This window comes from Rhinolophus hipposideros, assembly GCF_964194185.1.
Source record: "Rhinolophus hipposideros genome assembly, chromosome: 7".
Lineage (NCBI taxonomy): Eukaryota > Metazoa > Chordata > Mammalia > Chiroptera > Rhinolophidae > Rhinolophus > Rhinolophus hipposideros.
Window position 1 is genome coordinate 55,924,817 of NC_138053.1, and position 25,632 is coordinate 55,950,448.

The 25,632-nt window shown below is 36.0% G+C and overlaps 2 protein-coding genes across 3 annotated transcripts; both read right to left on the minus strand.

Moving 5' to 3' along the window:
* Positions 1-330: 330 nt before the first annotated feature.
* KGD4 (alpha-ketoglutarate dehydrogenase subunit 4) lies at positions 331-10,390 on the minus strand. Of its 2 annotated transcripts, none has more exons than XM_081054281.1 (4): positions 10,252-10,390; positions 5,561-5,624; positions 4,374-4,561; positions 331-3,849 (listed from the first exon to the last, which is right to left on the minus strand). In XM_081054281.1, the coding sequence occupies exons 1-4, from the start codon at positions 10,291-10,293 to the stop codon at positions 3,832-3,834; spliced, it is 312 nt and encodes a 103-aa protein (XP_080910407.1). In that variant the 5' UTR covers positions 10,294-10,390; the 3' UTR covers positions 331-3,831. The 2 variants fall into 2 exon arrangements, with proteins under 2 accessions (XP_080910407.1, XP_080910408.1); XM_081054282.1 differs by having other exon boundaries at positions 10,014-10,308.
* Positions 10,391-12,974: 2,584 nt separating this feature from the next.
* CENPH (centromere protein H) lies at positions 12,975-24,966 on the minus strand. Its single transcript, XM_081053180.1, has 9 exons — positions 24,725-24,966; positions 23,127-23,182; positions 21,945-21,993; positions 21,495-21,569; positions 20,229-20,285; positions 18,185-18,248; positions 17,792-17,843; positions 16,169-16,332; positions 12,975-14,460 (listed from the first exon to the last, which is right to left on the minus strand). Exons 1-9 carry the CDS (start codon positions 24,847-24,849, stop codon positions 14,371-14,373), a joined length of 732 nt encoding a protein of 243 aa, XP_080909306.1. The 5' UTR covers positions 24,850-24,966; the 3' UTR covers positions 12,975-14,370.
* Positions 24,967-25,632: the final 666 nt, after the last annotated feature.

Genomic DNA, 25,632 nt, shown 5'->3' on the forward strand with positions numbered 1-25,632 from the left:
AGGTTACTGAGAGCGCGCCCAGTTCCTAAGGGCTGCTCAAGAGGCATTCTTACTTAGTCTAGTCTCTTTATGAAAAAGCACGCCTAGGCAAACAAAATCCAAGTCAACTTTAGAATTTTGTGCTGTGGAACAGATTTCTGGTCATCAGTTTTTTACTCTGTAACGTGGAAATAATAATAGACCACATACATCATAGGCTGTTGTGAGGCTTAAATGAGATGCAGTTTGGATATATAGTAAGTGCTTGTTAAGTGTTAACTGTGATCAGTACTCACATTTTGATTCTCATAAGATTTGCATCCAAATCAAATTAAACACAATTCATTTATTCAGTGAGTATTTATTGATTGCTCACTATGTGCCACTTTGTTGTATACTGAGAAATCAGCAGGAAAAAAGACAAAGATTCCTGCATTCAAACAGGAGTACATAACAAATAAGTAAAATGTTATGATACATAGTGATACGTGCTATAGAGATAATAAAGCCGGGAAAGAGGAGATACTAGGGTTTGCAGTTTTAAATAGGGTGAGACAAGGAAACATCACTGAAAAGCCACTGCAGAATTTTGAGCAGACAAGTGATATGATATGACATCATGTTTTAAAATGTTAACTCTGGCTGTTGTGGGAGACTAATACCATAGACTTGGGGGTAGAGGGGAGGCGAGGAAAAGCGAGAAAGCCACTTAAAGAATTATGGCAGTAATCAAGAGGGTTTTATTAGGCGGTACCAGTTTTGGCTTCTAGCCAATAGGATTTGCTGACAGACTGGATATGGGTTGGAGAGTTGGAAAGCATAATTCCAAGGTTTTGTGCTAGACCATTTGATGTTTCTGAGTCGAGATCCTGATTTTCAGAGGTATGTTGAAGAAGGCAAAAACAATACCAAGGCTCATAATTTAGTCAAGGTAATATAGTGTAAAGGTTGAGTCCTTGCTCTGGATCTAGAAGATCTCCATTGACTACTGACCCAAGTATTAGATTTATGACTTGGGCTAATTATACTTTGTCCCCAGTTTCCTTCTCAAATAGGACCTACTCATTGGGTTGCTGCAAGGCTTAAATGACTTCACACTTCAAAGACCCTTAGAAAAGTGTCTGACAGTGCTCAATTTATGTTAGCTATTGCATAATTATTCTTGGTTACCTTCCAGCTTTGTTACTACTTGGGTCTTTATGGAGCTCTGAGATATGTTCATAGGCAAAATTCTTCTACATTGCAGAAAACACCTTTTTACCACTTCTATCTCATAATTGTGGCAAGTCATACTTAACGATACATGTCTGACTTAGGCTAAAGTTCCTTCTGAAAGAGCACTGTAATAACCTAACCTCACTTGTAGTAGAAATAAGCTAAATAGTGAGCTAAATTTGATGGTACACCTGTGAGGCTTGAGGTTCCCAAGTGTGCCACAGAACATAAATTGATAATCACTATATTATACCATGCTACTGAGAAGTAAATTCCTATATGGGGATACTTAAAATAGGGTAACAAAGGTGTTTAGGTGATTTTCTGGGTTCATTAAGTCATTGTACATATAAAATACCATTCAGCATCTGTATAATACGCATTTTAGTTTACAAAGCAATTTCACACACTGGTAGTAGCCAGCTTCCAAGATGGCTGCAATTATTCTTGCTTTCTGGTATTAATGCACTTGTGTAGTTTCCTCCCACAATTAAACAGTCTAAGTGTGACCAACAGAATATGGCAGAAGTGTGTCTAACTTCTGAGTCTAGATTATAAAAGGCCTTGCTGCTTCTGCCTTGTACACTTAGATGATTTGCTTTGGGGGAAGTCAGCCATCATGTTATAAATTCACCCAGGCAGCCCTATGGAGAGGACTCCTGCCATAAGCTAGCATCAGCTTGGCAGCCGTGTTAGTGAGCCACCTTGGAGGTAGATCAACCAGCCCCAGTTAAGCCTACACATAAATGCAGCCCCAGGTAGCATCTGATTGCAACCTGAGGAGACATACTGAGCAGAAGTGCCCAGCCAATCTGCCCAAGAATTCCTGATCCAGAGAAACCATAAGGTATTGTTGTCTTTAGCTACTAAGTTTTGGATGACGTGTTACAAAGTAATAGACAATATACTAATTTGATCCTATGTGTCACACACTGTATAGTACTGGAGAGGAAAACCTAAACTTGGACAAACAAAACAATTTGTTAATGTAATCACATACATTTAAGTGCTTAACCCAAAAATGAAAATACAGGCTACTTACTCTAAGCCAAGCCAGAATTCTATGACACCATCCTCCTTGGGAGCTCATTCTATGACAGCAAGTTCCACTGGCATGCCTTTTTGCCATACCTAGACTTACAAATTCTGTAAAAATGATATATTTTTTTTCATTGTGAGTTTCATGGCAGCAGCTGTAGTAAAGGTAGACCTCAGAAAATTCCAGTATTGGGGTTTCTAACTGCTGGTCCACAGTATTACTCAAGCCACTCTTTATTACTTGAACCCACTGTTTCTGAAAGCAAAAAAATTGCTCTGGGCTTCCTTTTACTGAAATGCAAGAGCTAAGGAGAGGAAAGAATAGTGCTAGCTTTTAAGAAAATTTTCTAAATAAACTTTTTAAATAATAAAAATAAATCATGAATCACATATTTTTCATGAGTCACCAGAACAGCGTATTGCTAGCACCAACTCCCTATCTTATATTTGAGAAGGGCAACATTTATACTAGGTCACAACACAAGAGAAGCAGACCAACTCTGAAATAGTAAAAAAAGTAAAGATTAACCCAGAGGCAAATGGGCAGACTCAGTAATTCTACTTGTCTATTGCTTATGAGCTACCCTAACTATTAGGGATGACTTCTTTAAAGCATATTCTAGAAATCATTAAAGGTATAGAAGAGAATTTATTTAGCTTTTTGAGTCTTTTCTTTCACAATAATATATGCCGTTGGCACAGGAAGACTCTTTTAAAGTTTCATAAATTGCCTTAACAAGGTTAACTAGTTAGGTTGATTTTATGAGACTTTCAGACAATAGGTTTGAGAAAGTTAATGGTTATCAAGATTTTCATACATGATCATAATCAAAACAGTACAATAAACTAAAGAACAAGACTTTCTTAACACCCCTAACAACAATAAATTGCAATTTTCAGTCAAACATTTATTCCTATGCTATTTTCACTTTGATCTCTTATTTTCCATTTTATACTCTGACATGAATATAGGTTACAAATAATCTTTTGTGTTAACTTCCCAGTTTTAATACCACAAAGTCACTGGTTTTACCTTGGCTATATTTTTATCATTTAGAGTAGGATATGCTTACTAAAAGCCAGTTATACTCCAGTAACTTTGTGAACGAAAAAATGTTAAGAATTAAGAACAAATAATGGAGTCATTATTTCACTGATTCTCATGTAATGTCAGGAAAATCACTTTTCAAAAGCAGCAATTCTGCCTGATAAATTCTTTCCATGTCTAAACAGAAACTGAAAGAAAATGAAATTATGCGAAACCTATGATAGTTTACTAGACATTGTGTGCTTTTAATAGTTCAACAACTGGTAATACTTGATAATCAAGAGTAAATTAATAGGTTAATATTTAAAAATGTGTACTTTAATAAGTATAAAGTATATAAACAATTAGGTAAGCTTGTGGAGAAGCTGACCAACATACATAAATTAGGAGATACAAGTGTCTATCTAAATTTTCTATATTTCTTATTTTTCTTTTACAGAATATTTATTAAAGTTGTTTAATGTACAATTTCTCATTTGTCATTTTGGAAGTCCTTTATTGTAAAGACTATTCTTTTGTCTGATGACAAACAGCAGCCACATTGTCAGTCATTATTCTGGACCTCCACGCTGAAAGGAAAAACAATAAAACAGTAAGATTAGGTGTTAAATTTACAGAAGAAATGTTTTCATGGCCACTATACAAATTTACATTATTTTAAGCAAATGATTTTTAGTTTTTAAAAACAATTTTGGATTTTTTCATTGCTTTTGGGCACTCACATTAATGTTATAAACAATTTCAGATCTAGAAGGGACTCAAGGTTGACCTAGATCAGTGGTCCTCAAATTTCTTGCCCTCAAAAGTCCTTTACACTCTGAAAAATTATTGAGGACCCTAACGAGCTTTTTTTCATGTGGTTACATCTATTTCTATTTACCATATTATATTTCTACACATGTAGTCCTTCATGCACATTTACTGAGGGCATAGATATGGTTTACTTCTCATCGTCCTGGCCTACAGACCATCTGTGTCTTAGTTATGGACACACCGTGACAATGGGAAAACCATGTAAATCCGCATATGAAGTTCCACAAGCCAAAAATGTTAAGATGTTTGGCACAATAGGACGATAATGACCAAAACATACTTGGATAAATTCCATTTCTTCTTGAGATACAAGTTTCCTTCTGTATTTCTGAGGTAATGTTTTTATTATTTCTGCAGTGTCTGGTGGACCCTGATGCATCAGCCAATCTGGTGATTTACTTCCCTTAGAATGCTGTGAAATTGAAGAAGAGTGAGATGGTAGTCCTGTTGATCTCAAAACTTCTGATACTGAAATTAAAAAAAAATGTAATTAGAGAAATTGTTCAGGTGTCTTAAAATACTATTTTGAGTTATCTATTACTGAATAGTCATTCTTGAAACTATAAATATTATAATTCTGAGAGGTAAGTAAGTATAGAGTACCTTAGTTGAGTAGCTATATATAATTTCATAAAGTTCTTAAAACAAATAAGGAAGTAGTTTTAAGTGAGTGAATTCTAAATTGAACAAGTTTGTAAAATAATGAAATTTCTAGGGAGGGAGTACAACACAAATGGATAATCTACATTACTTTAGTTTTGTCACATGGTGGAGTATGCAGGTAATATCTTACAATGGGGAATAAGAAAGTTTTAAAGGTAGAGGAGATTAGTTTTCTCAATAATACCTTTGTATGTGTTTATCACCTATATCTTAACTCTTTAAGAGTCATTACTTTTAAACTTACAATATCTAAATTTAAAACATCTATATAAAATTTGTGAAAATTCTCCCTGAATTAAGGATCAAATACCTTATAATAAAGTCAGGGACAGAAGAGCTGGTAAAAGGGGTCAGAGAAAAATAGGACTTGTTCAGAATCTTCATTAGTTTATAGGCAATGATTGCTAAGGACTACAGCAATCTAAGTTACTGATTCAATGAATAAATAAGTGAATGAAAGAAAAGGTTAGCTGGAAGAGAAATATCGATATGGTTATTAATCCTTACAATATCTGCAAACATGAGCATGGGAGATTCTTCTGAAGGATAGAAGAAAGGTAGAAAATTCCCCTATTAAACTCAATATCATTAAAAAATTCAGAGACATTTACTGTTGAGTCATTGCCTTTTTAAATGGAGGTAATACAAGTTGATTTCTACGTGCATGCAACCTAAGGTACCATTTAGATCTAAGCTACAGAATCTACCTGATTTTAAAATGAAAAATATTGTCTATAGTAGGATATTCATGTATAAATATACATGATACATTTTCTTAAAAAATCTAAATAAAGTACAATTTACCATTGGGCTTAGGATTGTCTCTTCTGTCAGGGAACCTTATTAATGGAGTATGTGGCTTGACTACCTAAAGGAAAAATAAAATGCATAAAAAAAATGAAACACTAAAATAAATTCATTAACTATGTACAAAAGAAACAATATACTGAACCTCATAAATAGGTAGATTCATTAAAATAACTTAGTATTTGACAGCAAATTAAATTGTACTATTATACTCTTCCCCAACCAGGAAAACTGATTCATGAACTATTAACTTGTTTAATCTTATCTGCTATTCATAATAATTTTGTACTTTATACATCAAGATATTTTACTGTACTGCCAACTGACCTCAAAGACAAACAACCCTATGAAGAAGGTGACATTGATTTCATGTTGTATGACTTATATATTACCCTGCTGAATGGTAAGAATTGGAAGTTTCCCCGATTTTTATTGGTGTTGTTTCCCCACTCTGTTAATATTTAGTAGTTTAGAGTAGAATAAAAATCATATTGAAAATTAGATAATTAAAAAATACTTTTTCTGATTAGAAAAGTAACATGTTCTGTGTAAAAAAGTTGGAAAAAACTCAGAAAAGCACAAAGAATACTATCTATGATCCCAAAACCAACATAAAATAGGTTTAAACATTTGATAGCCCTTTATTTTAGTCTGTTTCTTATATCCACAGAAATACATATTTTTAGAATACTGTTTTTATATATTTGTTTTATCCCTAAAGTTCCAGATAATGCTACAGAGTACCTTACATGGAAATGGACATTTCAATATGAAAATCTTACTACACAATGCTAAGACTAATGAACAGAGTTATTATTTTCAACTAATCTATAAATTACTGTAAAATTAGTGAGATTGAGGTGTGTCTTTATCTGCAATATATTTGTATACTACATGTATTACATTTTATATGACTAGAGAAGTAAATAGGCTCGTTGGGACTGCCCTGAAAATTCACCACTGTAATTCTGATGCAGAGAAAATGCTGAAATGTAGTTGTCTCCCTCAGCATAAAAGCATGCTAAAGTCTTTCATGTAAAAAAACAAAACTTCTCTCTCCCTCTAATAACTGTTTCTTTCTTATTACGGCCCAGCTTCTTAAAAGAATGTTCTATCCATACTACTGTCAAGACCCCATTTAAATTTTTAAAATATGTTCCACAGATTTCAGGATAGACTTCAAATAGTATTTGGCATTCACAAGGCCTATCATAATTTGGTTTCTCCATACCTCTCCAAACCTCTCCAGCCTCCTTCCCCACCGTCTTATGTACATTTTACTCCAGGTATTTTGAAGCACTTTTCATTTCCCTAATTCATCATGCCATTTTATTTCCCATTTAATCTACAACTTGTGTCCTCTGCCAGGAAATCTCTCCCCAATCCTACCCTACTTCCATGCCTCCACTTTGACCTGACTGCTTATCTTTTATTTATTTTTTTTCTGACTGCTTATCTTTTAAAACAACTCAAATATTACTCCTTCTAAGAAACTTCCCAGTTCCAAAATCTAATACTTCTTTGTGTTTCCATGGTATCCCGAACATCTTAAGAATATTGTTCAGAGGATAGATAAATGAGCCAATGATGACATGAGAGCTAAGCCCCTTGAAAAGCAGAATCAGAGAATTAGCCCTTATGCAGCAGTGTCTGGTACAGAGTAAATGCTCAGGAAACATCTGCCAAGTGAGTGAACAGACCATTAGTAAGGTAGGGCTAACTATATAGGCATGTGAGTATGTATACACGCACATACATACATACATACATACATACACAGGAAAGAGAATCCATTTCAACATTGCTTTTGGAAATTTAGAACTATGATGCAATATGCCCCTATAGACTAAATTTCCACACTGTTTGGGGTCCTCTTTTTTTAACAGAAAATTTAAAAAAATACATAAAAGTAGAGTAGTATAATAAACCCTGATAAACACATTACACAACTTCAACAGTAATACAGTCATCCTTATGTCATCACCCTTTGCCCCATAAAGGGAAAAATTGGTAATGTGGACAGCGCGAAAAAGAAAACAAAAAAAACCCCCAAAAACTTTTTACTCATCGCAAAATAACACATCCAAATTAGAAATAAACAAACAAACAACTACGTAAAAAAATTTTTCAATAGACTAAAGGTTAATAGCCATACTACATAAAGAATTTGTAAGTACAGAAATATCGGCAACATAGTCTTCACAGATAAAGGAATGAAAATGGCTCTTAACCCTATGAAAAGATGGTCAGCCTCACTTATAATGAAAGTTAAAACTACATAAAGGTTTTTTTCATCAATTAGATTTTATTAAAAATATACAAGGTGGATAATATAAGTCTGTGGGGAAGCAGGCAGTCATTTGTTGCCATAGTAATGCAAAATAGTGTAACCTCTATGAGGGGAAAACTAAGCCTAGAACCCACACTTGAACTTTCCCTTACCAGCACTTTCAATTTCCTTGCTGGAGGCTTATTTTTACCTGTAAATCTCAAACCCTGAACTAATACAACCACCCATCTTCCTCCTGTGTCTCCTGCAGCCGAACGATTTCCTAAATGATAAACTATCACCTTTCTGCTCTTATATCAGCCAAAACATGAAATACCGTATTTCCACGAAAGTAAGACCTAAGCGGAAAATAAGCCATAGCATGATTTTTCAGGATGATATCCCCTGAACATAAACCCTACTGCGTCTTTCGGAGCAAAAATTAATATAAGACCTGGTCTTATTTTTGGGGCATTCACCGGACATTTAATGAATACCTGTAATTTACTCTTCTAAAATTACTTCTAAATACCCTGTAGTCCAGCCAGATTTCTCCACTCAATGTTGACACCATGCTTTGTTAATTCCCATCAGTTTGTGCCAGTGAGTATGTTGAAATACTACTTTTTCTTCAAGGTATGATCAACAGCCAAATTCTGAGCTATTTGGAGGCACCATGTTTGTCTCACTGGCACTATAGTCCACTGAGCATAGGCCTGGAACAGAGGTACTCAATAATTTTGCTAATGTAATGTAGTATGAATATCTGAGGACAAGTCTTTGCAGCTCTGTTAAGAGACAGACCACTCCTTATTGTATAACTCACAGTATTTTTTTTGTTTGCATGTATCTGTAGTTCTTTATTATTGTTGTGTACTATTCCATTTTAACCAATATACCACAGTTTGTTTATCCTGCTAATGGATTAAACAATTCAATACTTGGATTGTTTCTGGTTTGGGGATGATAGCTAAAGCGGCTATGAACATTTTTAGGCCATCTTTTTATAGGTATATGTACTCATTGCTCTTGGGTATAAACCTATGAGAATTGCTGGGTCAAAGGGCAGGTATGTTTATTAGAAACTGACAAAACCGTTTCAGATGGTACAAAGTGTCTGTACCATTTTATACTTCTACCAGCAATATATAAGGGTTTCAGGTACTTCACATTCTTATTATCACTTGGTATTGTCAACCTTTTTAATTTCAATCATTAGGTGGGTGTAAGAGTACTTCCTGATTGTAATTTATATTTTCCTGGCAAGTAATAATACTGAGCAAGTTTTCACAGGCTTATTGGTCATTTGGATACCTTCTTTTGTGAAGTATCAATTTTTTTCACCCATTTTAAAATTGGGCTACATATTATAAATACCAGTCCTTTGTCAGATGTTCTTATCTTCATAGAATCTTTAGTTAACTACCCACTGAATGAATAAGTGCCGACCATTTGCTGCAATGGGGCTAACGACTGGGATCTAGGATTATCTTTTAGGCTGGAAAAACTTTAAGAAACGGTCTTTTAAAACATGTACTTGTGCAAAGGGAAATGCACTTCTCATATCAAAGTTAAATGTTAATCATACCATAACACACGTTCAGAGTTTAAAAAGATCGTGTAAACCAACCACAAAAGTGGAGGTTGTGTCCCTTTATATCTAATTTTACCTCTCCTATTTACGCTCAAGACCACACAGCTAGAGAAGCAAACATTAAAGCTAGCATGAGTTAGTAACCATTCGTGGATCAACAATGTAGTTCCTTCCTCTACCTGCCAATCTAAATTCAGGAAAAAAAAACTTGGGAAAGCAACACTAAAACATACATTACAGTTAAGCTTCGATAATATATATATATTTTAAATTCCCTCCCATCTGGCCTGTAACTAGACACTTGAATTGAACTAGTGGGGGAGAACCGGCCCTAGGCGAGGACGGAGCCAGGTCTCCAGCCATTCCCAAGACCTTGAAGGGACACTGGGTCAGATGGCGAGTTCGCTTCCTTTCACTCGCCGCTACCGCCTTCCTTCTGATTGGCTGCTCCGGTACATCACAGACTATATACTAGATGCCGATTGGGCAAGCTACAGCCCGGGCAGCCAAGCCCGCAGACTCCTCGGAGGGCTGAAGAGGTCCTGTCCGAGGACAGTACAGGGACCCCAACGCAGCTATGAGCCTACCTGCTGAAACATTGCCGCGGGCCTGGCTCGCACCCTCAGCTCCGGTTACCAGCTTACCACCCGACCCAAAGGGCTCAAGGTCCAGTTCTCACACACACGCCCGGGTGGCGCCGCCGGCCCGACTGAGGGCCGCGGTCACTGCGCAGTCTCAGCCGCTGCTTTTCCTCCCCGGAGCCTTAGCTATAGTCAGTACCACCCCTACCGCCCTCGGTGGGGAAAGGCGACCGAGTCTCTTTACCTGAACGACCCTGCTGGCAGACGCCATTTTGCTGCCCATCATGACCCCTGAGAAGGGGCAGCTTCCGGGGCGCTCGCGAACCGCAGCGATACCAGGAGTAGTAGGCAGCTGGGGGGAGGACCCTAGTGTGACGTCGCCGAGGAGGGGCAATCGAGAGGGATCCTCCTCCGCGGTGAAGGTAGCTCCACCCCTCGGTGCCTGACCCCACCCCACCCCTCCGGCCGCCTAGAAACTGACCCATGTGTGTCCCATTGTTTGTTTTGCCGAGGAAGGTTTGTGATGTTGGATTTACAGCACTACCTCGGTTTTCCCACGTCTCCGTTCATGAAACTCGCGGTTTTACCAATGCTGTAAATTTTATGGATCTATGGCATCATTAGTAAAATTCATGCTAAATTTGGAGTTTTAGGGCTTGATTTTAAAGTCTGGAATGGATTAATTCATTTTTGCATTACTTTCTAGGGGGAAACCTTGCCTCGGTTTTCAAATTTCAGAGCTCAAACGGTCTCCGGGAGGGATTACGTTCGAAAACCGAGGTACCACTGTATTTTGCTCATTAGCCATGCGTGATCTAAGTCTATTTCCTCTACACACAGCGATTTTTCTACCTTCAGTATAGTCCAAAACTGAAACTGAAACCAAATAATAAAATCTCTTGTGGTTTCCTACAGAGAACAATCTTGTTGAAACTTGGGAGTTAATGGCAAGCTCAGAGTGGTCAATTCCTGGCCTATACAAAGCCACATCATATGCCCTTGCTTATTGGCATTGCTTGATTTGGCCTTCTGTTCGTTTTCTCTATTTGTTTTGATGTTAAACTGCTCCCTCTTTCAAATTTGAGAGAACTCAAAAGTTCGTTTTTCTTTTTGAAACAAGCCATCTATATTGACCCCCAAAAGTTATGTTAAATTCTATGGTAAATACTAATGTTTACATTGTTATAATTTTTAATACAGAATATGTTGTGGCTATTCAACATAACTTTGTAGATAATGTAGCCTTAAACTATGGTAAATATCTAGAATGGCAAATTTGTTTTAATTATCTCGGTCAGTGGTTTCTAAATTTGGGGAGCTTTTTAAAAATATTACTGAGCCCAAATATGAGCCCTTCTGATTCAGTGTGTCTGTAGAGGAGGCCAGAAATCTATTTTTTAAAAAGCTTTCAAAGCTTGTTTTAGCAGCACATTTTAAAATCAGATTGATAAAGTGATCATAGATGGGCAAAGGACATAAAAAGGAATCATCCTTTCAAATGATTATCAAAGTATTACGTCGTATACTTTAAATCTTATCATTTTGTCAATGACCCCAGTAATGCTGGGGGTGATGAAAGCTCAGAAGCAACAGCAGGTTAGATTCCTGGTACACAGACTTTCTATTTACATACAGAGAAACTGCAAGTTTCTATGTGAAAACTTACAATATTAGGTTCTTGTTTGGCAATGATTTAAAAGATTTTCTTGGTTATTTTTCTAAATAATTTTCCATTTTCTTTTATATCTGCAGAAGAGATGGAGAAAATGGGCAAAGAAGTCCTAAGATTTAGAGCTTTTATTAAAAGATAAACTTTCCAAGTCCTCTAATACCAAGAAGTCTCCTGAGAATACCTGATAATAAATTCAGAAAATACCAAATGCAGTACAAATTACTGGTCATATTGGTATGGATTTATGAGTGTGTTTTAAAAAACAATAGTTTTATTACTACCAGCAGAGGTGGCCTGCATTGGGTTGTGGGTGCGCCAGGCTCAGGGTATATGTGATCTGAGATGATCGGGAGGCCACAAAGAAAGGAGTGCTCTGGGCCACTCCTCAGCTATTCTGCAAACAGGTAAAGGAGTCAAGGCAAGCTACTGCCACACTGCCAGTAAGAATTTCTTGGAAATCTGCTGCCCAGCACAGTTGAGGTCATTTTTACATCATGCAGTCAAAGACACTGGGGTCCTTCTGGTTCTTTGTGAAGGCAGCCGGGTCTGTATTCATGAAGCTTAGAAACTCAGGCTTGGAGAGATTGCACTTGTTATCATCCTTCCCAGAATACGTCTGGAAAACAGCCGAGACTATGCGGTTTGGTCTCTGTAGGGCTGGACATTTTTGCCATGTTGGAGTGAAGCGAGGCACGGAGGCTGTTATGGATTTTGATTTGGGGGAATCTGACAGGAAAACGCTTTGACTTTTCTCTGTGGGTTTATTTCTAAGTGGTGGCATTCATACTCCACAGAATTCTCATCCAGGGCCCTTCTGGATTAGTTCTCTCTACGATACAGATGATAAAACTGAAGCTGAGGCTGCAGACTGCCTCAATCCCCAAATCCATCTTCTCTTCCTTCCTCCTGCCCCATTTCAGTCACCCTCTGCAATGAGTCTTCCTCTTGCATTGTCTTCTTAATGTCCCCATCTTACGTGGCCTTTGCCTCCTTTCTTGTTCCATGTACCCTGTTGCTGACACTGGCTGTAGATCTGTTAGGCAGAACTCAGCACGCATCACAGACTCCTGATGTGAAAGTACCCAGCACAAGTTCTGATTTTCTTGATTAAAAAAGTATGAAACTACATTTAATAAAAACTGGGTCTTATATTAATTTTTCCTCCAAAAGACGCATTAGAGTTGATAGTCTGGCTAGGTCTTATTTTCAAGGAAACACGGTACTTGAGTTGGGAATAATTAATAAAGTGTGCATGAATTTTTTAACGCTGTACGTTTGGATCAGGAAGGCATATTCCAGAATGTTTTTTTATAAGAAAAGAAAAATACAACTTGCTTTACAATTTTTTTTTTTTTTGGAGAGCAAGAAAACATTTTATTCAAGTTAGAAAGCCAGTGGCAGTGTCTAGATAACACAGCTGTCCCAGGTAATAAGGAAAGAAACACTGGGGGCGGGGGAGGGGGGCGGGGACGGAGGAGTTGCCAGGGGCAGAGTCTCAGAGCAGACAACTGCCACAACAATTTATGTAGACAATTTTCAAGAATACAGTGCTAAAAAGAATAAAATTACAAAGAAATGATTTATCAAAATGAAGTAAAACTATAAATATTCCAAAGAAAAGTGTTTAGAAAAGAACAGATTTCAAATGCTATTACTAATTGTAGTACATCTTTTCAAGTTTAAGGTCTTTTAAAGAATGCTGAAAACACTACATTGTCTATAAAAATAATCAGGGGCTCCAACTTAATAAGAGCTCAAATTAGTTTTCAAAAGATGAGATGGGATGTATAAAAGGTGGCAAGTTCTATTTTTTAATTAGAAGAGCAACATTTACTCATAAAAGTAATGCTTGATAAATATAGAAATACAAAAGAAAAAAAATCACAACTCCTCTACAATAACTGTTAACACTCTGGGTTTTTTTTCTTTTTAAGGTTGACGTGCTTTATTTGGCCCTCTGTTTAAAGATGTGGATTGGGGGTGGGGGTATAGAGATGTTGGTCAAAGGGTACGAACTTAGAAGATGAGTAAGTTTTGGAGATCTAATGCACAGTATTGTGATTATAGTCAATACCAATACTCTATACTTCAAAGTTGCTAATGGACTAGATCTTAAATGTTCTCATCACAAAAAAGAAATAATTATGTGACATGATGGAGATGTTAGTTAAAATGCCACAGTAGTCAAATCAACACGGTGTATACCTTAAACTTACACAAGATGGTATGTCAATTAGCTCTTAGTAAAAAAATAAATCTGTAGTGAGCTAAATCAAATATAAAATTTGAATAAAATACAACTGACAGTTAAAAAAATTAAAGATGTGGATATGCTTTTCTATAATTTTTCTAATATTTTTGTTGACAGAGAAATCCACAGAAGTATTCCAAACAAGAGCTGGGACTTCCATGAATGAAAAAAAAATGTCTCTATTGAGTGGAAATCTGGACGAGATGATGTCTTTCTGGGCCCTTGCAAAGCTAAGATTTTCAGATTCTTTTAGACTATACCAGTCACTTTAATTATCACATTTAAAACAATAGATTCCATATTGCAGTGTTAAGCTAAAAAAAACAAATGCAGTATTACAATTGTTCCAAAAACATGGAAAAAATATTTCACTTGAAATTTGCTCTTTAAATGGCATACCAGTCAGAAACAAGTAATGCTAAAATAGAATTCTTATTAGATCATATAGTAAGATTCTTCTCAAGCTGCAGAACAGTTTCCTTAAAGGCAGAGTCCTCTGCCCAATTGACTTTACTCCCCAAAATGAGATTCTGTAATACAAAAAAAAAATTTTTAATTAAAGTTATAAGTACTTTAAAATTTTTAACAAGATTTAAAAAATCCTTTCACTGATCTTAACAAATATTTACCAAACTAGGTGTGAACATTTACTCTGTGACCATGAGAATAATACATTCTTGTATCCTCATTTCCACATTCAGTAAGGTTTCAGTCTTGATCCCCATAGTACTAGGGAGTATTTAAAATATTAACAATGTTTTATGCTTCATTAGTTTTTGTGGACAGTTTTTATCTATTAAGGATACTTGCAGAGGTATCCTAGGTTAAAGGAAAAAGATTGCAACTGTGGTTCATAGTTCACTTTGTAATTTCATGGTGAAAAACAATTTAAGCATAAGTAATATGCTCTATTTTTAAGAGGTAAAAAAGAGCTTAGCTTTCAGCCCTTGCAAAGTTTCAAGACCCTGAGAAAGGTGAATATTTTTATGGTAGACAACAGAGAAATTAGTAGGGTCATAATTAATGAAAGTTCTGGTCATGATTCTCTGAAAAACTATGGCTCAATGATACTGAGTTACTAATTGAAATACTGTTAAAAATTTTAGAGTATAAGTGGTATATTATTACATACAAAACTATTTAAATCTTTGGCCTATATGAGGCACATTCTTGCTATTAGTGATTAAAAGGGCTAATTTGTATAAATCCAGACAGATTTACAAAGGCAAGTGGAACCCCTAAAGACCTTCCTTTGGGATCAAAGAGGGCTTCGAAGTTGGCCAAAGCTATGTTCTGTTGAACAAAGCAATGGATTGATTAAATCAAAATTAACACTAGTTTAGAGGATATGAATAAAAACTAGGAAGTGCAGAATAATAGAAGTCTCAAAGCAGTAGGAAGGAACATGTGTCAAGAAAATTAAAATGATTCTGTACTTATGATGCAATCCTCCACTTGAGGTTAGCCTAAGGGATTTGATTACTCTTAATTGAATCACTGCTACTAAGAAGTAGGTATAAGACTTGGGGAAGAATTTCTTATGGTGAGACATAAGACATCATTATTCTACAAGGATATGCTACACACATAAGAGGCGTTTGCTTTACCTATAATAGATAGTCTTAACTGTGCATCTTCATAATTGAAAATTGGTATTTTAAGTATTTCAACAGTTCCAGAGATACTTATAACTCAAAAAAAAAAAAAATCCCCCAGAATAAAGGAACAGATGCTTAAATTGAGTCCTGACATAATAACTTCTACCAACACTTATTGAGAATTTACTTGGATCAGACACCCTGCTAAATTAACATGAATTATCTTCTTTAGTTTTCACAACCACTCTTTCTAAGCAAGAATACTGACGCTTAGAAGTTAAATAATTTGCTCAAGATCAGCAAGTATTAAGTAAAAAACATGGTCTTAACTCTAGATTCCCATCATCCTCATCAACGTTTTCCCCCACCTCCCAACTGGAGTCTAATGCTCTCCACCATTATACCATTCTGCCTCCACAGAGTTACTAAAAATCATTATAAAAGCCCAATGCTAACCATAATGAAAAAATTGAAGCCTTAAACACTAAATACACATGAATTCCACATACCTGTAAACAGACCAATTTTCAGTACTGAATTATTTTTTTTAAGATCCAAGACTAACTCTAAGTCTGAAAGTAATAAAATTGGTATTTTTAAAAAGTTCTTTACATCCCTTCCTAATTTATATAAATGTTACCTGGAACACATGTTGAATAACTGTAGTAATTTGTATCTCCATCTGTAGGTTTCGTTGTAAGGCCTTTATCTTGTCTGAATTTTCCATATTGTCCAAATCATCTTTCTGTTTGTTCTTTTCAGTCTGTATTTCTAAAAGCTTACTTTCTGAAGCTTGTTTTAATTCTGTTAGGTTAAACATAAAACAATATGCTATATATGACAACTCCTACAAACAAGAATCTTAAATTATGAAGTAGAACAGTTCCTCGTTATTTCAGTCAAGAGAAAATTTTTAATCAGCATTTTCGGTTGCAGTTCTTTCTTTACTGATCGGAAAATGACTTCCCTGGTGCAAAATCCCAGTGTTTTCATTTTATACTTAACAATGAAAACGTTCACGGTTTGTATGTATGACAATGATAGCTGTCTACAGATGTTTGAAGTGACATCATGTCAAAGAGGACTTACTCTGGGTTACCAAAATAGGCAGGAGATATATGTAAGGAAATAGTTTTCCTTCCTTTATTTAAAAAAATGACATAGCAACAAGATAAATTTTCAATGAAAAGTAAGATTCCCTTTTCCAGGGATAAACATCATCAATCATTTTTTGTAGTTCCTGAAATGTTCTAAGAATTAAACTGTTTGAAAACATAATGGGTATGTCTGAGGAGCTTGGTCCCTTGACACTCATGTACCAAAAGTAGGTTGGAATACAATGGAAAAAGTTAGACATCCAAAGGGAAATTAGAACAGATGACAAAAACAAAACAAAAAACAAAAAAAAACAACAGATGACCAAGGCTACTTCTCACCCTAACATTACTTATCACCAGGCAAATCTGTATACTTAAAAATAATAAATCATGTGTATACTTTTAAACAACAAAAAAGCAGTTTATAACATAGAATAAAGCAATGCCAATTTTATAAGAAATAAGCATTGAATATTATCTCTATGATAAAATAAAAAATTTAACTTTTCCTACATATACTTTTATTTCCAAATGTTCTACAGAGAATGTGTATTACTTTTGAAATAAAAATTTCAATAATTTATTTATTAAAAACTTTTATTGATGTAAGTGTGTTTTTCCAGGACCCATCGGTTCCAAGTCAAGTAGTTGCTTCAATGTAGTTGTGGATGGTGCAGCTCACAGTGGCTCATGTGGGGACTGAACTGGCAATCTTGTTAAGAGCACCACGCTCTAATCAACTGAGCTAACCGGCTGCCCCCACATTTCAATAATTTCAATGCAAAAAGCATCTCATTAATGTTCATTAAGTTAAAAAGCTGTAGAACTATTATGTATCGATTGATCATTTAAAAATTATGTGTATGTAAATATGCCTAATTGTGGTCACAAAGGATGGAGGCAGGACTTTCATGTTATACTTTTCTGTATCATTTGATTTTCGCCCACTGAAAATGTATTAATTTTGTGATTTAATGTTATGAAACAGCAGAAATACATCAAGCAAAATGCATTGTATATATTACTTTTTAAATTGCGATGTCCAAAATTTTAAGAAAATTTGAAAATTAAGACATTTCTCAGTATCTGAGAGATCTGGCCTTAGGAATCTCCATAGTAAATGAAAATGTATTCTACAAAAAAAACCCCAAAGCCGTTCTACATACCAAATCTCTTCTTACGAACATCAAGCAATTTTTTCTCCAAATCCCAAGATTCCTGTTATTAGAAATAAAAAGATTAAGGCACATTACCTAAGAACAAACCTGTAATACCTAAATCACTTTTTTATCTCTTAGTTCACGTTTTCTAAAGCTCCAGTTTTTCATTCCTTCATTTCCACACAATGAGAGAAGACAGTAGCTTAAATTATAAGCAGGTATTTAGTAACATTAGTCAAAAATAATAGAATTATGAAAAAGAGAGATAAAGTTAAGACAGTAAATTTCAACCATACCAGTCCACTTGGGCAATTCTACTTAATCATATATAACAGTTACCAGCAAGAAGGTGTTACTGAAATCATGAGAATGCATAAGCAGCCTCATGTGCAAAGTTACCTGCTGTGATTTCATTATTAATTTATTTAGCTTTAATACATGTTTCATGTTATCCATGAGCACACTGAAAAGGAATAAAAAATATGGTTAACTTTAGTTAAAAGTAATAAATCTCAATAAAGGACTCAATTATTATATATTTACTTTCATTAAATTCATCGTACACCTCAATAAAAGTTATCATTTAACAAAATAAACCTGGAAAAGTTTGATGTAAACTAAATTTCTGTTTTAAAGTAGAGATGCAATTCCCTAGAAAAATTTTTCATCACAGACTACAAAGAATATCAAATTTAAGCATGGAGGAACATTTCTAAAAATCCCTTATCTAGGGGGAAAAAAAAACTCTAACAAATTTCTTTTTTTTCTTTTACATAGAGTTTATTTTTTAGAGCAATTTTAGGTTCACAGCAAAATTGAGCAAAAGGTAAGTCCATGTATTCTCTGCCCCATACACGGAGAGCCTCTCCCACTATCAATGTCCCCCACTAGAGTGGTCTATTTGTTACAAATGATAAACCTATATTGCCTATACTGACACATTATAATCACCCAAAGTCCATAGTTTACATTAGGGTTCACTCTTGGTATATATTCTATGGGTTTGGACAAATGCATAATGACATGTATCTACCGTTATAGTATCATACAGAATAGTTTCACTGAATAAGCTGCTTTTTATCCCCATTTCTTCGACAAATATTTCTGAGTGCCTATTACATACCAAGAACTGTGCCAAGCACCAGGGGTATAAAATAGAATAAAACACAGCACCTGTTTTCATAGAGGAAAGAATTTGGTGGTGAGGGAGAAAAATAAATCCACAACCATAGAATGGTTTCATTACAACCAAGAATGGATATGAACCACTGTAAGACTTGTGCAGGGTGGAACAAGGGAAAATCGTGAATCTTAAAGGACATGAAGTAATTACCTAAACCAAGGAGTTTGCAATGAGTGACTGGAGCATAAGGGTGTGAAACAAGACTGGGCAAGAACAGTTCTTATACTTCAAAGTGCCACAATTCCTTGGGAGGCCTGTTCAATATGGATTGCCAGCCGCCCTCCCCCCAGCCAAGTCCCCAACTCCTGCACCTTGGTTTTCAGATTCTGAGTCAGTAGGTGTGGGATGGGAGCAGCAGCGTCATCACTGTGATAATACTAATTATTCTGATATTGTAGAAAGAGTTTATTGAGAGGCTGAAAAAGGGGAACCTTTGCAGAGACCTGGAAGAGCTGAACTCATTTTCTACTAGTTACAGCTGTACTTGGTTGTAAACTTTATGATGAACCTGTCCTGTACCACTTTAACTCAGGAGTGTTTTAAGCTCTCATTTTCTGGGTGAGCAATAGTTAGAAAGCTCAAATTGATTTTAGGATTTATGTAATTCTGGATTTAAATGAAACATGAGGACAATGTGTATCAGCCTGGATTAAGATGCTAAAATAGGGGAAATGCCTAGATCCATCTTGGCATTTTTCTGCTGCTAATGGGCAGAGATTATTTTATGAGATTTTTAGAGCTTTGGGAGATGAGATCACAGGTAAGGCTCTGAACGGCAGACATTTAGAACCAGATTATAGAGGATCTTGACTGCCAGTCTTTATTTTATATTCGTTGGTAAGTTGTTTAACCTATACAATCTCATTTCTGCCAATGAAAAATGGAAGAGTATACTTTCTATCTCTCATTGGGTTGTTGTTGGATTAAATGAGATAGCATTGTTTCTATTTTTCAGTAAGTAATGAATTAAAGTTAACTTTCAAAACTTTCCTTCAAAATTTTCAGACTGTCTGGATAAAACCTACATTGCTTCTTAGAGTTGCAACCCAAACAGGAGGTCAGTAGGACTATAAAAGTTATTGTAATTCTGAGGAGGGCTCACAAAAATTCTATCACTTTTCTTATTCCCCAGGTAAAGGTGGTTGGCAGTGCGAGTTAATTTAAAAAATTCACAAAACTAAAGACATGTAGATCCCCCTTCTTATTCCCATCCTTACCAAATACAGAAATACAAATAAACAAACAAACATAAAAAAATACCTAGTCTGGATGTTACTTTCCTCGAGGTTTTTTTTAAGTGCAGTTGAAAGCTGCATCCTATGAGAGAAAAAAAGCTTGTATTACAAAACATGGATAACATTTATGGTACACCGAAAAGAAAATTTAAAAATATGACAAGTTAAAGATTGTTTTCTCTTTAAATATAACGTGAAATAAAGTAGGTTTTAAAACAATATTCTATGGGAAATACTTTGATAAATAAGTCACAGAAATATGAAATAACACTAAGATGGATGGTGGTGCTACATTTGGTTGTGCATTGCTGATTGCTGAGGCTGAGGGGTGGAATAGACCTGAAATCCAGCCTGAGCTTTGTTGTGCAAGCCACCTTGGTGCCGGCTGGGAAGAAGCAACAAGCTTTAAGGCACTACATAGCAGATTAATAAGGACCTGAAGTGGAAAGAGTTTGGGAATACAAAGCCATACTTTAAACTTTAAAATATGCCTTTATACAAACAAATTCCATAAATCACTTTTAAATTCAAATCACTAATAAATAAGTAATAAAAAGGCAATCAATTCAGCAATATTAGAGCTATTCCCTTCTGTCACACACAAAAAATTTGCTTAATTAAAAGGAGTTATCTTAATAGCTTTAAAGTCATCTTAGTTAAAAAAATACCATCTACATAATGAGCCAGCATGAGATGAAGTAAAATGCTAACTACCAGAAGCGATTAAAAGCACTTTAACTACTTTTAAATTAAATGTATGAAGAAATTCATCTGGAAAGGCCAGAAATAAAAGAAAGTAATTTTAAAAGACATTCACTTAAGTGAGATTATTAATTCAGGTCACAAAGTCTGTAAGAGACCATGTTTATCTTATTAATAACTGTATATCAATACCTAGCAATCACTCAAACATTTGTTGAATGAATTTTAAAATAGAGATGCAAAACTTACAATTAAAATTATGTTATTTGAACTTCATAATTCTTTTACTCAATTAACAGTTACGGGAATAAACGAGTCTATGTAATCCTTTCAAACCCTGAATGGGATTTAACCTCATACTTCCATTGTTTAGATGGACATTTCCTTATTAACCCTATCTTATGTAACTTCTTCAAATGAAGCATTCATGAATGATGCAACATTTCTCTCAGGACTCAAAATATGTGTGACCATTACCTAATCATCATTTGGCTTGATTAATTCATTTAGACTAAAATATTTTTTACACCTCAAGCCATACCCATTTTCATTCACTTCACAATGCTTATACCTAAAATGTAATAATTACCTGTCTAACGCAAGGTTTTTCATTTCAAAAGCAACTTTCACCTCTTCAATTTCATTTTCCAGGTCTTCAATTTTACTATCAAAGAAGCATGAACATAGAATTTCAGCAATATCAGAAAAAGTCACTATTGGAATAAATATATACACCTTTGAAAAAAGTAAAATGTGTCTATCTAAATAAAAGAATTCTACAGGCTCACCACACCAATGCATTTACAGATTTGGTAAACTGATGCCTTCTGAGGTACTTTTGATAAGTATCTTATTAAGCGTTGATGCCAAAAGTGCTAATATGATCATTCATATACATATAAATCTACATCCCACATCAACAAGTTCTCAATACATGCATGACAAATTTCTTGGAAAAATAAAGTGGAAAAGAATGTTACAAGATGGATATTATTAAATCTTAGTAAAAACCACACATAAGACTTTAAATATGACATACGTTTCAATTTGCTTTTCTGGAATGATTTCTTCTGGAGTTTTTTCTTCATCTACAAATAAATAATTTTTTTGAAATCAACATTTTAGAACAGCACTGTCCAAAACAAATATAATGTAAGCCACAAACGGAAACCAAGTATGCAATTTTTAATTTCTAGTTTCCACATTACAAAAATAAAGAAACAAGTAGAAATAATTTTAATATAGCTTATTTGACTCAATACATTCAACATTGCATCATTTTAACGTGCAATCAATTTAAATTAGTAATGAAATATTTCACAATCTTTTCTTCTGTATTTTACATTTATAGCCCTTCTCAATGAGGACTAACCACATTGCAAGAGTTTGTTAAATGGAGCTAGTGGCTACCATACTGGACAGAACAGTTTTAGAATGATAGAATTTATTTTAAAAAGGAGTACAAAATGTTGAACAAGTTCAATATCAAACGAAATCAACTGTATGTCTATATTAGCATACATATAAGAGTTTGTGCAGAGTGTGAAAATTGCCTAAGTTTAAACATGGATTCAGGTGAAGTCACTCACACATCTATGAGGTCCCTTGTTTTTTCTCCACCACAATTCTTGATTCAACCTAATGCACTATCTGGTTTCATTCTTTAAGCTTATTTCATGAAGAAAAGATTCACCAAAACCTATCTTTGGTGAATAGCTGGTTATTACTTTAGGAAGGCAAACCCTTTATTTTACACTTGGTCCCAAAGACTTCTGGATTAGTAATTTTAAAAGATAAATTTAATTTTTTTCTATGTTTAGAATCGAAAATTGTTACTCATGTCTGTATAAGCTGATTTCCCTTCTGCCTCTCATGCCTATAATCCAGTGCTTCTCAAAGTATAGGTCTCAGATCACTTGCTTAACAAGTATTTGATCTGCTAATTTAATCAAGTTGTTGGTAGCAATTTCTATGACTCCTTCAGCCCACAGGGATTTCCCAATTATCTGATCAGTAGAACTTAACTGTCTGGCGTTGTTATTTAGTTATTTTACCGCTATTTCCTGAGTCCCTAACTAGTTCCTGAGGGCCAGGGCAAGCCTGTTTTTTGCCTTCTTACATGGTATAGTACAGCTTTATGCTGCCACTCGCTACAAAAATAATTTTTTGTAATGTTGATTTTCTTTTCCTTAGAGTACTGTTCATCATCAAACTCACGTACTCGCATCAACCATTGATTTATATTCCAAGAGTTGTTGTTTTGTTTGTGCTCTCAGCCTGAAAACAGATAAAGAGAAGAGAAAGTCATATATTTATTGAGTATCGTCATTACTGTATGATAAAGCAACTCATCTTTTTTGGAAGCTAATGGAACAAAATGAATATAAAGAAACAGCATTAACGTTTTCTAGTTTGGCCTCATTTTATTTAAAATGGGTGTAAAGAACTTTAAGGCCTCAGAGGAAGACAACAAACTGGAATACAATGGGAAAACAGCATCTGTGAGGAAAAGTTAAAATTTTGATTTTTAATTTTATTTATAAATTAATTAATAGGCCACACTGCAGTGGAGCTTAATGAGAACTGCTACACAAAGAACTAGATCAAAATGGGGAAACCTACAAACACTGTAATGAGTTACAACCAGATTGTAACCTCAGAAGATCCAGAAAAACAACAGACAGTAATCCTTGGATAGATAAGTGATTCATATGGCTTCTTAGTTGTCTTATGAGTCCACTTACTTCAAAATCATATATAAAATAAGCAGAAAAGCTATGGATAAAATGATAGTTATAAGCCGTACTTACAATGTTTCATATTTACATGGTAGTTTCATAATTCTGAAACTGTTTACTTTGTGCCTTTGAAACCAATAAGAAGCTAAGAAACATTAGATAAATTTCTAAAGCTCCATAAGTTTCTCAGGTTTCAAAATTCCAAATGAAAAGAGCAATTTCTTAGATGTTAAGTAGGCATGCATTTGATAAGACACATTTACCATTCCAAAGCAATGGTAAAGGTAAAATACAGTCACAATGCTTCTTTTTAAAAATTCCCTTGTGATTTAGAACACAATCTGCAACTTTTTCGGTAAAGGACCAAGTAACAAATACTTCAGGCTTTGGGAGTCAGATGGTCTTTGTTGCAACTACTCAACTCAGTCCTTGTAGCAGGAAAGCTGCTTCAAAAAGCCTCTACTTAAGGACACTGAAATTTGAATTTCATAGAACTTTCACGAGTTATTAAATATCCTTCTCGTGATTTTCCCCCCTAAAACCCTAAGACATAAAAACTATCCTTAGCTTGAGGGGCTACATAAACAGGCAGTAAGATGGACTTGGCCGAGGGTTGTGCTTTGCCCACTGGCTTACAAGATTGACGGCCCTTTTCATCAAATCCCCTAGCAACTGCTTAGTGGAAAAGTATAAACATCGCCCTTTTGGTAGAAAATACAGCCAACAAAGCTTCTGGACTGAAAAGGGTCATAGCTACAAAAGCAAGGGGAGGGGCACTCTCCGTCCAGTAGCTCGGGGCGTGCATGCGCCCCATAACCCGCCGGAAAACCGGGGCCCCGGGCACTGCGCTACACGCTGGCCCCCGAGCATCCCATTTAACTCAGCAGAGAGCAACTCCGCCAGGAGGGTCATCTTGTCTCTCCTTTTCGAAGATGAAGAAAGGGGATTAAGGAGTTTAACTGAATGCTGCAGTCGTTCAGTCTGAGTCTAAATCCGAACCATTCCGGCCACACGTAGAGGAAGGCGGAGCCCTTAGCCACAGGCGCACTCGGTTCCGGCCGAGCGGGCCACAAGAAACAACCTGAGCAGCAGGGTCGTATGGTCCTTGGGACGCGCCGCCTGGCCGCCCGCGACTGACGACGGCCCGCCTTCCCCCACGGAGTCCGCGGGCTCGGCGGCAGCTGGCTCCTCGGACGGCTTCTCCATCTGGCTGGCGCTGGGAAATAGTGCGTAGGCTCTGCAGACGCCGTTTCCAAACGGGCCGCTTTGCCCGCCACTAAGCTGACGCCCGGAAGGCGTCCGAGAGCGGTCTCGTCCCGCCCCGCCCCTTCCGCGCTGTAGCCCCGCCCCTCCCATCGTGGTTTTTTTTTTTTTTTTCGGGTCCCGGGTTTACTGCTGTCATTTTTATCCTGGCTCTACCGGTTGAAATTGTTACAAACTACTAGTAAAAAAAGTTCGAAGACCTTCAAGCGTCAGCTCTGTCGAGTGTGCTGGGCTAGAAACTGGGCTACAGCTGTTGGGGACACTGCCCGGCTGCCGGGAACTTCAACCCTGAAGGTAAAACCCGGACATAAAGGCTCTTTTCAGGCGTGGCGCTGGGTCTGGAGGTCTCTGGGACAGCCATTTTTTGACCCTTCTTGGCACTCCCTTTCCATCTGCGGCCTTGGAAAATGCTCGGTAGGATGGGAAAAAGAAATATTAGAGGATTGGAGAGGAATATTAGAAAACAAGTAGGACCCCTTGTTTGACCGAGAAACAAGTGGCCCAAATTCAGAGATACCCACGGCCCCTTATGAAGCCGTGCAGATACTTGAACCCCAGATTTCTGGCGTGAAATTCCGCTGTCAGTAATATTCGCACTCGTAACCGACTTTGATGCTCCCAAGAGTCAGCTTGTTGATCCGGCAGGTTACAGTTGAGCTTTCTCACCTGGGCAGTGAGCTGGTAGAGGAGAAAATGCAAGACAAGTGCCTGAGAGTTGTTTTTCAT